This window comes from Neolamprologus multifasciatus, chromosome 1 (genome assembly GCF_963576455.1).
Source record: "Neolamprologus multifasciatus chromosome 1, fNeoMul1.2, whole genome shotgun sequence".
Classification (NCBI taxonomy): domain Eukaryota; kingdom Metazoa; phylum Chordata; class Actinopteri; order Cichliformes; family Cichlidae; genus Neolamprologus; species Neolamprologus multifasciatus.
In genome coordinates this window covers 18,058,201-18,074,471 of record NC_140439.1, presented here as the reverse complement: position 1 = coordinate 18,074,471, position 16,271 = coordinate 18,058,201, and the positions used below count along the sequence as shown (strand labels likewise).

The following is a 16,271-nucleotide window of genomic DNA, read 5'->3' as shown; positions in this document are numbered from 1 at the left end:
AAATCTGACATGAATATCTGATATAGTATGAAAAACTATGCAAGCATCAGCTTGTTTGCACATGCTGTTAAACATTTTAAGTTTCGATTTATCAGCAGCTAAATGCTGATGCCAATATATCAGTGAATAACCAATATCGACTGATATATCAGTCTGGCTCTGTATACTTCACAGTGGAAGACAGAACACACAGATGCCACCTGTGTCTCAAACACACAAACAAGAACACCAGGTCTGATCTGATCAGGACGTTTTTCTCACCTAGTCTGCTCCATGACACAATGGGCCGAGGGTATCCAGTGGCAACACACTCCAAGATAGCCGTTTGGTGAACAGTGAGGGTTAGGTTTTCTGGACCGACCACAATCACAGGTTCTTTGTAAACAGATGACTGAGAGCCTGAAGGGAAAAGGGAGACGAGAATTCAAGATTGGAATGAACATGATGGATAGCTTCTTTTAATTGGATTTCTCCAAGTGCATTAGCTCAATATGCTGTATCTCTTAGATCTGGCAGCAGGACAATAGGTTTGGAAAAGTCTAGGAAATGTGCTACACAGATAAGCAGAGGCGTATTAAGTGACTGTATTTGATCAGTGATACAGAAAACTAAAGATCCGAATGAAGAAAGCTCATTTAAACCAAAGTCAATTTACAGTGAGGACATGTAGGCTTTCCTCAAATGACAACACACACAAAAAACCAGAGGTTTACTCAGATGCGTGCTCAACTATAGATACCAACCTGAAACTGTTAGGAGTGCCTCAGCACTGTGTTTCACTCCTGCACTGTTATGAGCCACGCAGCAGAACCTTCCACTGTCCTCCTCACGCACTCCTGTGATCTGGAGAACGCCTGTGGGCAGGAGAGTGTACCTAAAAGACAGAAAAAAATCACGAGACTTGGCAACCTTTAACCAAAGTGCTGCAGTTTCTTAAAACAAGACGCCCAAGTGGTATTTTGATCTAACCTCTCATTACTGGTGTCCACCGGACGGCTGTCTTTTTCCCAGCTGATGACCGGCTCTGGCAGGCCGTGAATCTGGCACTGGAATCTGGCCACGCCGGACTCCTCAGCGTGCACCGACTCGGGTTGGACGTGGAAATCTGCCATGGCTGCGAGATAGAAAGAGGAGCAGTTGAAATATTAGGTCATAGCTTCACAAAACAGCTACAGAGCAACAAGCTCAGTTGCTTGCAGAAAAAAAAAAAAAGCAGCGCTGCAACAGATGGCGTGGCCCCCACAGATCCCAACATCAGAGAACCAATCTTGGACTACATAAAGAGACAGAATATCTACCAAAGGAGTGCTGCAACATGCTTGGAGCAACTGGCACATTTTCTGCAAGGGAAATTTATTTTAGTATTTATATTTATTTTTAGTGTGTTGCTTTTTCACAAATAAAGAGCAAGTATTACAATTTCATGGAAAATCCACACTTCAACTGTTGACGGAGATACTTGGGTTTTTGCACAAAATGGCACTGATTCACTAAATGCACTTCATTGTTGAGAGCTTTAACCTACCTGCTAACCTTACTATTTCACATAAGCCAATTCAGAGACAAGCAGAACGTTTCTGACATCACAACAAATGTGTAAAAGGAAGCTTTTGAAAAAGAAAACAATCCTACAAATAACAACACAATGAAACACATTCAAGAAGTAAAAGCATAGCTATTTCTGTGAGAGCATGCAACCTGCTTGAGAGGATGTGATACATTTTTCTGCTGCCACTGTGCCTGTCCTTCATATGCAGCTGATGAAACATTTTGTATGCAGGTAAGAAACACATGTTTCCAAAATGCATGCTAACGCAAATAAAGACAACATAGATAAGGCCAGCACCATATAGCCAAGCCAGTATCAATATCCCCACAGAGAGCCTCATTCAGCTGCAGTTCACATATCCACTCCTTGCAAAACAAAGGCGGCATCGAAGGTGGAGCCAGCAACAAACTCAATTAGAGAGAGGCCCTCTTCTTCCACAATTCTCCCACCTTCTTCAACAGAAGTGCACTCATTTAAATGTCAACCATAATTAACTTGGAGGAAGAGGGGTTTCTCCGAAAACTGTTAGCATAACAACGGGAACAGACCCCTTATTATTTCATAAGACCCCCACCCCCCACCCCCTTCCAACATGTAGCCTGCATTAAATTATTACTTGCAGGACCTTTATGTTGCAGGCAGCGATACCTAATAAGCGTATTTATGCTTGGTTGCTGTCTGGTAGTTCTTTCTCTGACTTCTTGGGCTGGTGTAGCATTAACTTTGTTGTACTGACCTACTGACTGTGTGCACTTTGAATGTTGTCAAGGTTTTCCTGTTGTGCAGAACCAGAAAAGAAATATATATAGTTTAAAATATTAATATAGAAATGAAGAAAACAAACCTTAACCATTGATGCTGAAGGATGAGAGCACAGAGAGAGAGTGGATACTTCATTTAGAGAAGCACTACTTTATACCAGCGGCTGCAACACTGTGATTATTACATTTCAGAGCTTAATGAGAAGCGTGGCATTCTCAAACACGACTTGACCTTAGATCTTGGAATAGATGCATGGCGCTCTAATGAAAATTAAACCATGGTAATCTACTTTTCTTCCAGTAGTTCGCTTTTCATAAGCCATGACTTATGAAGCTGTAGCATATTTCTCTGAAGATACCATGTGAAATCATTTCTCTTAAGAAATGATAAGGCCTCACAAAAGCAGCGGTCCATTTTTACTGGGGTAATTCAGTTTGTTCGTCAGTCTCAAAGGGCCACACGGCTCTCACAATGCCCTACCTAATAAATGTAACTTCACTCTGAAGCATACATGGCTTTAAAGTCACCGAGAGCATCGGAAGTATTTTATCACCAAATCACCATTATAGCCCATTTCAGCTCTTTTTTTTTTCAATTCTTCCTTCTGACACAGTAAACTGCAAGCTTGGGAACACTTCAGTTTATAAAATGATGAAAACCCACTGTAAAGTTGTCAGAAGTTATTATTGTATATTTCAAGTGGCCCCATAGAAACACTTTTATGGGCTTGCACTTCTTTTCTAGACAAAAGCAATCAACAATACGTTCTGCCCTGGCCTGCTGTCATACTGAGCCTGGGGCAGAAAGACTGGCAGAAGGCACTGAATTAAAGCCCTGAAGGTGCTGCCACTGCTGATGAAGGACACTTAGGTGAAATGGCTAGAAATCCTTCAGAAAAACAATGTGCGGAAAACAAGAAGGTCAAGGTGACCGATATGATGCAAGACGAGCGCTTTCCTGGAATAAAGTCTCAAATTAAGATACAGGCATGCACGCACACAGCTGTGTGCACTGTCCGTGTGTACTGGGAACACTGAGGCACTTGAATGCTGCAGGACAAAGGAGGACAAAGTGTCTATAGAAGTCTTTCTTGTGCATCTCTGCCAAGTAGTCAGGGTGTCTGCTGATCTGGCTGTTGTGTGTGTCCACTGACACAACCCCCTAACGGGCCCCACCCTTTGCCCTCATGCATAAAACATAGTCTCTCTAAGAGATCCACAGTCCTCCTATTATTGAACCCTCGCAAAATCAGACACAATTTCAAAAATCACAGCGGGGTCACACCCACAAATGAATGCATGCGGCAGAGAATTTGATTAACTCTAAAGAAAAACAGCCATTTATAATCTGCACTTTAGTTGACTTATGGTGTATGTTGCAGAAGCAGATCAACGTGATTTAGCAAAGCTATAGCAAACGCATACGAAGACATCCAAAGAACTGCTTCCCTAGAAACACACAACCCTATCAAACCTCCTCCTTGTGCTCAAAGCATAATAAAAGCAGTAGACAACAACAATTCATTTTACTCATCCAAACACACACCTCCAACAAGACCTGTTCTGCCATTGTTTGTCTATCTCCTGCTCTGCTAAGTGTTGACAGACAATGTCACATGATTAAAGACTGTCCACTACCAGCGTGACGCCGCCGGCTTAAATGGAGCAGGTCTAATTACTGCAATAGGGGAAAGAATGGTTGGGGTGCATACTAAATGGAAATCCATACACAGGCGCACAGTGAGGAGATCACTCCTCGAACATATGTTTGACAGTTTCTCAGTGACAACCACAAAAGAATGATTGAGGGAGTAATATGAGGGAAGGTCACAGAGAGGAAATGTGAAACAAGGAGCTAAGCTGTAAATCAGATCTTGTCAAAAGTGACTGGCACTGTCCTGCTGCGTGTTCCACAATTTACCATGAAGTCGCATAACAATAAATCGGAATCGGGCCGAAATTAACATGAAAATCTCTTTGAAAGGAAAAAATGTCACCCCCGCTTTTCCACAAAGACGCACAAAGGATATGAAATATGAAAGTGAAAATATACCATCGCTGACTATCAGACTTGAGGGCCGATGATGATGATGCTAAATGAGAAAACCAAGTACAATGGCTTCAACGTTTCGAAAGCAGATTTTTAGCTCTGTCATGTGAGCAGCTTGTATCTATCTAATGAAGAAACGTAGATTAAACGGTGATTACTGAAATGACCCTACTGGTGAAGTTTTGGCTAATAGCCCCAAGTAATGATCCATTTCTTTATCGCTCTGTGAAACACTCACACAAATACTCCACAGATAATAATTAACACCATTACTAAAAACCGCCCAAAACTGCCCTATTTTTTGGCACCTCCAACTGCAACAACTAAATCATGCAGCCAGATGAGAAATTTTCATGATTTCCAAGCACCTGTGGTCACATGTGGCTGTTCAGTGATATGACAGCGGTAATGATGCTAGCAGAGGGGCAGATATCCTGCAGTACTGTTCAAAACAGCAGCTGTTGTGAAAAAGCTTCTCCGGTGAACCCCTATGTTGTAATGTCATTGCCCTTCCTTCCATTTGCCTGCGGCCACCCTCCCGCCCCACTCCACATTTTAACCGTTCCCAGCTCTTCATCGCACCTCTCTCCCCACCCCCTCGGGTCCTCTCAAGTCTGTGACATCATTAAGCACATGTTGTTCGAAGCGGCAGTGATGACTGCAGTGCCCACCCCACCCCCAACTCAGTAAACCAGAGATGAGACCCATAAATAATGGAGATGGTGTACATGTACGCCGCTATAACGGCGTGCAGAGTCCGTGCTTCCACGGCCTTTAAATAAGTATCCCTGAAATAGCAGGCCGTGTGCTGGGACCCTGGACTTGGCATTTTAATGCAGATGTGATATTTTATTAGCTCCCTGCCCCAGTAGCCCCCCGCCTCTTTCTCACCAGTCCCGCTATCAGGCTTTGGTTTGTGGTGTGTGATGCTTATCACCTACGATACGTAGGGCTACACCTGGTCTTGTCTGTCTGCCTCTGACACACACACACACACACACACACACACACACACACACACTTATTTCCCTCCATTAACGCTTCACGCCGACACATGAACATCAGAACCTGCAGGAGCAAAAGCATGAGCTGAGGTGCAACACCTGCCACCTGAGCCCAGAAGTACCAGATGTTCACATGAATGTGAAGCTGAGAATCCAAACTGATTGATCATTTATATGACAAGTACTCCAACCAATATACTATATGGCTAATAAGATTTATAAGGCAATTTGCATGTGCACAATCCTCTTATTTTTTTCTGTCTGTCAGTAGATATCACCTACAAATTTGATTTTTATGGTTAATAAATATCAGTGGACGACTAAAATGAAAACAAAATTAAATCCCTTCAAATCTCAGCTTGAAATACAGCAGTTGGTAAACCACTCAACAGACTGACACTACATTTCCAGGACCACACCGCTAACACAGTGTCCAGTGTGACTCTGCTCCATATAGACGGAGAATAAGTCATAGTCTTGTAATTGCATCAAACACCAAGGTATGAGGCCTTTGTGCACAGATGGCATTGAAAAAACACAGAGATTAGCTAAAATTTATACAAACTAAGCATTGTGTCCACTTCAATTTTGAGTGGAATTACCAACCTTTGCTTTGCTTTTCTAACAGCTAAACATGTGAACTCTGCCCCTCTCACATTACACAACAGTTTTGATAAGAACATAATGGCCTTCTCTGATTGTGTTGCAGGCTTGTTTGGCTTTCCGGTGGTGTGATTGTGTGCAGTTTGTTGTGCTGATCAATAGTGTTAAACATATTAAGATTGATGGCTGCTATTAGGGGTCCCTATCGGAGGTAGAGAGAGCAGCAGTCCTACAAGAGTTATCCCTCAGAAGAATGAGACAATATAAATAATGACAAGAACGATGACAAAATATGATGACCAGAAAAAGTGAAGAATAAAATCATTTTCACAGTTAGACAGCTAAAGCTTGAGGGAATTAAAGCCAATCTGGTGACAATGAATTGAAAGATACAGTAATTTCTCACAGCACTGTACTGTGTTACCTGGAGATGAAGACCTTTAAAAAATTAGTCAATTAATGAATTACTGTACAATGCAAAATTTTGCTTCCAAGAAGTCAGACTTTCTTGTCTTTTTTTTTTCAAGTCAACTCGTGTAACAGTTCCTTGAAGTTCCTTGACATTGGCTGCTTTTTCAGAAGCACCAAATGTAACAAAGTAACAAGAAGAATGTTTTGTTACTTTGTTAAGCCACTTACCAGTGACCTATGAATCCTTCAAGTATAAAAAAGGGAACTAACTGAAGGGATGAACCCATCTTTGTCTACACGTGACAGAAAACTTAGTGAAGAACTAATTTTAAATTAAATCTTTTGTCACTTTGTTACAGTTAGCCTGGGACAAAAATGCCAATTAGTCCCATTTCTTTAGCTGAGTCTGTAAAAAATGCCAGTTAGTATTTTTGTATCAAAAAGGTGTTTCCCAAAACTAAATACTTTTTTTTTTCCACGTTTCGTCCACATTTCTCCTGCCTCTGCTCCACCCACAACACCCCCCTTGCACTCCCACTCTAGACCTTAGCCCCAAATCTCCATGCTCACTACTGCAAGTAGACCCTAATTAAAGAGAGCCCTATTAAAACACAGCAGATGCTGTAAATTAGGGGATTATTCAAATAATTCCCAGGCACAGCTTGGGTAAGATTAGAGACAAGCAGGAGAGAAAAGAGGAGAGTGAGAGGGCTGAGTGAGGACAACAGAGAAAGGAGGCTAAAATAACAGACAAGCCCATAACAAGAAAAGTAGAACTGATTTGAAATTAACTGCAACTCCTTCTCCCTGTAGCCGTCAACCTTGTTGATACTGTTTCCTTTTTACTGATTGAGGAAAATAACAACTGCCAAATAAGAATTTTGTGTATTCAGAGACTCTCGAGCAATTAAGAAGGGATTTGATGCAAGAGAACAAAAAAAGCGGGCCTTTTGAAACATTTAAGGCCAAACTAAGCGTAAAACTCCACACTCGTTAAAAAAACTTCAAACATCTCCTCGTGACCATCAAAGCTGGCTTCATTGGACTCAAAAACTGTTTTGGCTTCCCAAAGACTTTTTGTTTATTCTAGAAAACAGCTGTCTCTCTTTAACATGCAGGTGCATGCGCCTAAGCTTGTTCTTTTATCGCATGAGCACATGTCCAGCCTCAGTGTCGCCCAATGCCTGGATTATACTCTGTTGGACATGCACGTGGGCAGCTGTGGATAGCGTGGACGTTTTGTTGTTTGTACTCTAATAATTATAATTCCACTTGAAGGATGCGTGCGCAGTTGGTGCCTTTGCAGCTTATTTTTAGGGCATACACCCCCACCCCCCACCCCACCCCCGGTGATAAAATTTGCATCATCCGGACACTAGAGGACCCACGCACACTCGCAGGAGAGGAAAGTATATCAATAACAGTGACGTAGGGTCTCACGGGGGTTCATCCAGTGTGCACTGTTTATCGTCTCAGACACAGAGCCCAAGGGCCTGGATGAATAAATGATGAGTATGCACAAAAACCATGCGTATGCTTTTTCCCACACGTGAAATGGCATTCATAAAGGAAGAATGTGTAATTAGATTGTGTGCATTTAATGCATGATTCACACCATCTAAACCTTTTTAGAGATTAAGCCTGACGTGGTGAATTAGGCAAAGAATTAAGTAAAAACAGAAACAAAGTGGCCAATTTCTTTATTGGTTATAATGTTATTAGTAATACATTTTAAATGCTAATTGTTAGGGGCGTAAATAGCTGCAGCTGTGCATACTAATCATTCACTGGTCTGATGACCTTGTTTGCCTCTCTTTCTACTGTGACCATTTCTTTTGTACATCTGCCAGAGTCCTTTGCTCTGAGCTTACACAGTTAATAACCTCAGTCCCTTTTTTTAGTCTTTGGTGGTTTTTGTTCTTTATTTTTTTCATCATCCCGGAAAGCCACGTTTCTTTTTCTCCAATTTTCCAATGATCATTTAAAAAATCACATTCCATGAAATTGTGTTTCTTCTTGCTGCTGTTTTCATGGGCGAGTCTAATAACTTGTGGGACAAACAACATGTTTGTATGCAAATGATTAATTAAGGGACTGTCTACATCCATTCGTGACTACAGATTGGGATGGAAATCAGTCTTGTGCACATGCATGCAGCTTTACAGTGAGATTTATCAAAGAGGACCACAGATATACACGGCTTTACAAAGCTGCCAAAAAGAATGCAAATGCACATTTCTGCCTGTCGTGTGACTAAAATGGAGTTTTAGCCGTTAGCCAAAGTATTAATAAGGTTTGGCCCTGCTGGCCGTCTTTATTTGCATGCTTACATTTTGTGTACTTTTGTATTCTGTCCTCCTGCCGAGTATAGAAGAGGAGAACTGAGTTATAGGATTAAAGCATGGCACCAAGCCACTATGTCTTGCTTTAAGTAGGAATGAACACAGCAGTGATGCCACTAGAGTACATGGTGAAGGAGAGCTCCACTTCACACATCACACATGAAGAGAAACATTATCTGTGCTCGCTTTCCAGGTCTTCAAAGTGTAGAGGAGGTGCTGTGACTCAAGTCATGTTTGCATAATTGTTCAGTTTGGAAGCAGCTTGGCGTCCTCCTTGATATGCTGCTCATATTTTCCACTATATTGCCACCGTCTGTTGCTCTTTCTGAGTTTTGTTTTTATCAGTCTTTCCCTGTTAAATATTATTTTTTTGCATATCTGAATCAAGAATCCAAGGATGGGGATGTGGTATTCTGCACATATTGGAAAATATGTGCAGAATATGGGAGGAAACTAAATGTTTTGTACCTTTACAGTACAGTCCTATATATAATTTGCAGAAAAGCATATTCAGTTTTTCGGAGAAGATAATAAAAGAAAAATGAGCAGACAGTTGAAAGCGGGTCAGGTTTTGGGCTGTTAATGTCTGACTTTTTCCTTAACTTGCGAGGCAGCTGAAAGTAAATCCTTAAACATAATGAAATTCCTTTCTCTGGAGCGTTTCAGGGAACAATGGGCTTTTTCGTAAGCGTCCTCAAATTCATTTAGTCGTAGAGGAATACGTTTCACTCGCAGTTCCACTCATGCCGTAAGCATCGTGATGATTTTCATGTTTTCCAGTTGATTTTTTCTTTTTTTGTCAAACCTCCTACTCGCTGCACATTTATTGCTGACAGTAAAAAAGAGAAAAGAGTCTACAATCTTTTTCACACCTGATTATTGCTGGGAAGCACCATATGTCTTCTCCATGCAATTGTCTTCTTCCCCAGAAGTCACATATCTAATTATCACCAATACTTGTGCTTCAGAATTCAAATGAGTCGCCTCTCCTATCAGCCACATAGCTGCATGAATTATGTGCTGTCCTCCATTCAGCTCATTCGCCGTATGCTCTCTGCACAAAAGTAAAACCCTACAATTCTTAATCCTTGACTTGCCGTTTGTTGAAATATTTTCCAACGTTTAGAGTTATCTGGGGTTAAATGAGATTTATATTCAAATGGAAATGGCACTAAATTCTTCTTTGGATGGTCTACGCCTCTTGTTTTGTGAAGCCAGAAATGAGCGAGGACCTCAGACAGCAGAGGCTCTGAATAACAACCTGGGTGAACATTTGGCATCACAATTCTCCTCAGTCTAACACTCATTACTTCCCCCTCATTAGAGGACAACTGTTGGGTTGGTAAGCCACGCTGAAGAGGCCACGATGAATCTACCACGAAAAGGTTTTTTTTTTAATTTGTGCTGCTGTGTCTTGATAACAGAATGCTGCTGAAAAGAACACAAATGTAAAATTTGAATTTTTTTTAGATACATATGAACGTGTGTGTATGTGCTGCTTTCTGAGAGTGCAGCACGCAGCATTAACTACACATCTGAAAATGACTTTGAAGGGAGGCGCTTGGTCTGAACCCTGAGTAGATGGATGACCCCACATCTGGCACTCCCATGGGAAATCTGAAAGACGCAGGGCGGGACCGGTCCGTGCGCTCCACTGCATCTCATAGCACCCTTAAATGCTGGCTCCCCAAATGGCTAAAACGGCTGTGTAAATCTCACCTCTGCATCACTCCATCCCTTACAACACAACAGAAGTCCCAAAAGGGAGGTCCAGTTGGCCTGGGCCCCCACTTGTGCAGTTACCACTGGGAATTTATCACATCACAGCTTCCAAACATGCAAACCCACGAAAAATTACCCGAAACAAATCAGTCACTGTGACAGATTTAGAGTTTTAATTCTGCTTGCGGGGTTTCCAATACATCCACTTTTTGTTTCCCTCAACATTGTGGATCAGAAAAATACCTTAAGGGATTTTTCTTTGCACAAGCTAAAGCTAAATCAGCAAAATATGGATTCTTGTTAGGATCGATCGCTTCTTGAAGCTATACAAAACAATAACGGCGTCAACAGCAAATGTAAGCACTAATGCTTTTCTAGATTCAGCATTAAGACCCATAAATTTCCCAAGTCTGAATTATAATTTACTATAAACAAGATTTATGTGGCTGCTTTCCATTCAGTGTATGAGCGGGCTTTGCCTGAAAGCAGGTAAACAGCCACTGTAGACAGCAAGAAAAAAGATACATCTACTGAAATAATTCATCTTTTATTGGCTTTTTTTTCTTACTCTATCTGCATTCATAAATAATGGCTGACTCACAGAACTGTAACTCTTTGCCCTGATATCGACTGGTTACACGAGAAGCGGTGCCCAGAGACGATAATGGATGGGTTTCCAGGATTTCAATGTAACTTCTCAAAAATACAAAATTTTAATTGTTAAACAGATCTGTGAACAAGGTCTCTCGTGACTGGCTGCATTAATGGAGAATTTAGATAACATCATAATTATGTTATATGGAAATAACATGTAAATATACTTAAAAGAGGCTGATTTCAGCATTTTCTTCTCATTTACATTAAAATATATTTGCTTTATGTAGCACATCAGAGTATTCCAACAATGAACGATATCATAGTGATGCTAGACAGAGTGAAACCCCTCAGTGAACCAACTCCAACCATGCACTCTTAGTTAGCTGTCCAACAAGCTGATATCTTTGCATCTTTTAAATCTCTGCAAGTCCATACCTGCCATTGTCACTTACAAATATTCATGTATTTGGTGTTTAAAGCAAATAATTTGATTTAAAAAAATGTTTGACAGAAAACTAGAAATAAAAATGTAGAGCAATATACTGACACTATGTATATTTTGCAGGCACTAAACAAATAGAATAACTTTATATTGTTTCCAATCATGACTCAGTGTCCTGAACTATACAGCAAAGCCACACATGCAGTTAATTTTCATCCATGCAGTCCGTCTGTACGTCCTCAAGTCTTCATTTTGCCCCCTTTGTGGTGTGAGTGAATGTAGATAGCTATCTCACAGGGAAAAGACACATGCATTTGCTTATCCGTACTGTGCAGACTTACTCTCATTTTAGACGTCTTTCTTCCTTTTTTATCTTCATTCTTGCTTCACTCTCTCACCATCACATCCTCATCAATAAGAATAGGGAGGTAATTATAGTTTTTAAAAAGATTTTTTGTCCATTATTTAACAAGAAATTACTTTAACAGAGGACACAAAGACGTAATATTTAAATCACCTGTTTTGTGTATAGCGATTAGAGACTGTTTTTATGAATGGCAGATTATAAAAATAAGAATCCAATTATATGCCAAGTATATCTAAGATATTATAAAGTAGAATGGTTGTTTGATGAAGCAGTGGTGTGCACGAGATTGTCCATTAAAGACCTGAAGCTGTGGTGGTTGTGTGCGGTGAGTTAGGCTCGTTCATTTCCCAGAAATGATCCATGTTACTTAGACACACCTGGGACACGCTGTCACTTTTACCCTCAGCTTAAAACACGTGGACACACTTATTCACGCATGATGGCTTCTATATGGAAAAAGGTGAAGAGACTCAGTAACATGCACAGAAATTAGTTTCTCTCCCTCCCTTGCACGGACACGCACACGAGCACATGTACAATTGCTCACACCCGTCTCTATGCCGTCAACTCAGCTGACAGCAGTAATGAGTTTCTTCTCTGCGTAAGCCAACTGGCACCCACTCAGGGGAATTTATCAGGCTGAATTGTGGCCATTAATCACAATCCTGGGCAACACATTGCCATCAAGTGCATGGCAAAGAGAGATGCATTGATGGGGGGGGGGGGGGGGGGGGGGGGGGGGGGGGGGGGGGGGGGGGGGGGGGGGTTACACTGATGAGAACGACATGAGAGAAAAGAAAACATAGCAGTGCTGGTTGGGTAAACCACCTGCTTCTTTTTGGGCTTTGCCTGATGCTGAGCTAAATTGAGGATAAAAAGACAGTGAGAGAAAAAAGATCAGACCCTGAATGCCGTAAATATCAGCTCAATTACTCCAAGAAGAGATGCTGTGACATCAATCATGGCGACAAGATTGGTGGAAGATATTTCTAGCAATTGCTTTGTGCTGTTCTTAACTTCTCACAGGAATACGCACACACATATCCATGTGCACTGAAAGAGATGAAAAAAATGTATGCGCTGAAGACTGGAAAATATTGCGTAACAGGAAGAGAAGCAATAGGGAATAATGTCACAGCAGCTTTTAAAGCCTATGGAGCATCTTAGGTAACGACTATGAGAGCAGGTGCTGCTAATGTATGGAAAACTGCCATCACCTCGTTTTCCAATATTGAGTCACTCTCACCAACACATCCTCTCGGTGAGATGCCTGGAAACTCAAAGCCTGCCTCCCATTCCTCTCTTTTCACTATCTTTTTAACCCTCCCTCCTTCCCTCCATTCACGCTGCCAGCTGACTGCGGTCACCAGGGATATTACTGCCCCTTGCTCATTCGGGGAACCCAGCCCCCAATGCTCGCCTCCACCCTGAGCCCGATGAATCCATGATAATATGCAGTCAGTAACCTCCCCCCCACCTTAGCCCCCTTCGCACATGTGTGTATTACCACAGAGGAAGAAGAGGAGCAGAGACAGAGAGGAAAGGCAAGTGCAGAGCCTGTCACAACCGCTTAGTGTTACAAGACGGTGGGTGAGAAATGAAAGCCCTTTGTCTCTGTCTCTACCTATAGCGGGTGCAAACAAAGCCTGTGCAGACACTACATTCAGCGACAATTTGCACCATCTGATAACGCGACACTACATGCGGGGCCCGAATAAACAAAGAGCAGCTTTGGATTTACATAAATTGAGAGAAATATTTTGTTTCTGAGGTCCAGTGAACAATGAAATTAAATGAAGGCCTTATCTTTACAGTGATTCCTGTAAATCAAATTCCTGTCAATCAGTGAGGATTAACTCGAGATCACAATGATTAATTGTGTTTTCGAGCAGCCGAGAGGGATAATTTTAGTAACTTCCCTATATAGTCTCCTGTCAGGAGCACGCCTCTGGGCTGCAATTACAGATTATATTTATGGTCGATTAAGTCGATTAAGCCAACGACTGATTAATTTAATAGCACTAAGAATACTCAGTTAATATTTATTTTCCACTGAGATCACTTCTTTAAGGTGAAATTTTGTGACATGCTGTAAAACGCATCTTTAATCAAGAGTCCTGTCTGAGGAAATCCCTCTCAAAAACACGAGTGTTTCAGTATTCGTATAATTTATGTCCACTGACAAAGAACGCATAAGCAACCTGTAACATGGACTCTGTTGACAGTCATGCTCTCATCTCATCTGTTCCTTGCAGTGGATAGGAGGGGCACAACTATAAGCTGTCAGACATAAGCACATATCACCGACGCGTCCAAATCGCCATCAGCCACCTAACCCTCTAAAGCTGTCTTACCTCTCACAAATAATACCCATGCTGGAAAATGGAGAGGGCCATTACACCGCTAGTATCATGTTTCATCTTTTCAAGCTGTGGCAATGAAATGTCCTGCCTTACGACTTACTAACACATGACATGAAACCACTTCTGCAAAGAAAAAAAAATCTGAGATACATTCATAAAAATGATTAAAGACTGCATTCGGATGAATGATACAAATTCTTTATAAGGTTACAAAATAAACACATCTCGCCTCGCAGCGCTCACTGAAAGACAACTTCTTAAAACAGCTCTTGCAAAGGATCCGGCACTCTCTGCTCTGTCACTTGAGGATAGGAAATTAAATGTTTCATTGATGCTTTCAGAGTGAAACACACCTTCATGTTAAGGGAAAGCGGCAGGTCAACGTATTGTATGTACAGTCTCTGACCGCAATCCTGCGCACATGTCCTTGTCAGATCATTTAATTGATCGCAAGTGAAGGTAATGTGCGACTTACAGAGATGAATTACGAGCCAGGGGTCGGGGGAGCAGTTTTCCGGCATGTTCAAACGGCAGAGACGTGCTTCTTTGAGCTAAGTGAGCCCGATGTTGCCTTGTACTCCTGGTGACTGTCGAAAGCAGCCCCGGAAACAAAGCTGTGGGGGTCAGAGGTCCCGGCACAGCATCGGAATGGAATGTTCCTTCCTGGTTCAAGGTCCAGCCTTCAGAGCCGGAGAGGCCGAGGGATCACTCGAGACCGCCGCCACATGCTCCACCTATTTCACTCCCTGCTGCGCTCCACTTTCATCTGTCTCACCTATTCCCTGCTTGGATTTTCACGCGGCTTGTTTTGCTGTGGCCCTAGGAATATTTTCTTCGTTCCTCCCCCCGTTTGAAATCATTTAAAATGCTCGCAGATTTTATAAGTCTCTGAGCATCATCCGCACTTGTATAATGTGTTGACATTCTCAAATGCTTTATTTCATACAACCCAGTGTCCAAAGCCTGTGGACAATCAGTTCACAACAACGGAAGAAAATTTTCTACTATAACCTCGACTGCTCTGTATCTAATGTATACTGACGAGAAATCACTCTAAACAGCAGAACTCAAATTTATAATGCAAAATTGTAATGAAACTGCGCATTTTTCAATTATTAGATTTCCCCAAAGTCATACAGAACAAGGCTAACAGAACTATAGACACTGCAAACAGGTTGCCAGCAGGAAACTGGCCATCTTAGAAATCTTTCATCCTATGCCAGCAGTAGCCGCTTCTAATTGGTTCCTGTGGAATTCGTTTTATCCCTGACGACCAACTCTGCACACACTGTGGAGCCTGACAGGCTTTTACCCCCAAACGCTTCAAATACGTGTAGTTATAGAGGGAAGAAAGTAAAGATTATGGACCTCAGTGAGTTTATGCTGTTATAACAACTCCTCGTTTCAGACTGACTGTAAATGCAACAACAATGCATGGATGCTCACATGGAAGCTAAAGGATTTCAACACGGCAAAAAAAAAGAAAAAGTTACAAAATAATTTGGTCAGCCCAACTTATCTTACCCCAGTTTACTTATTGAAAATATACACACTTTTTTAAAAAAAAAAATGAGTTTAATTATCTAGATTTTATTTTTATTTATTTATTTATTTGCACTGCTCAGAAATGGCACAAATGGCTTCACAGGCTGTGAGTTGCAACCACAGTTGTAAGAGGCTGGAGACAATAGCTGACCCAGGACAGGCTGCGAGTCTGTCACAGGCCAACACAGAAAGGCACACACTTCACATTTACTCCGCCGCCAATTTAAAATCAGCAATTAACTTAACATGCATGTGTTTGGATGGAGCACTCTGAAAAAAACCCACGTAGGCACACACAAAGGCCCCAGCTGGCGAGGAAGTCTGAACCCAGAGCCAAAAGTTCTCAAACTCAGCCGAAGAAGAGTGTACGCTGAACACTACAGTATTAATTTTATATGAAACTGGCCTATATAAACTATGAAAGGAAGATAATCACACTAGGATAATTAAACTTAGATAAATTAAGTTTAAGTATTTCAACAGACTTCCTGTGACACTCATAAACTTCTTTTCTC

General features: G+C 41.6%; 1 protein-coding gene across 1 annotated transcript in view; it reads right to left on the bottom strand.

Moving 5' to 3' along the window:
- igdcc3 (immunoglobulin superfamily, DCC subclass, member 3) overlaps window positions 1–16,271 on the bottom strand; it is a 70,853-nt gene that overhangs the window by 35,068 nt on the left and 19,514 nt on the right. The window contains exons 3-5 of the mRNA XM_085156797.1: window positions 970–1,114; window positions 744–874; window positions 262–399 (exon numbers count right to left, since the gene is read on the bottom strand). Of these exons, the coding sequence (XP_085012923.1) occupies window positions 262–399; window positions 744–874; window positions 970–1,114 (414 nt within the window). The remainder of the gene's footprint in view (window positions 1–261; window positions 400–743; window positions 875–969; window positions 1,115–16,271) is intronic.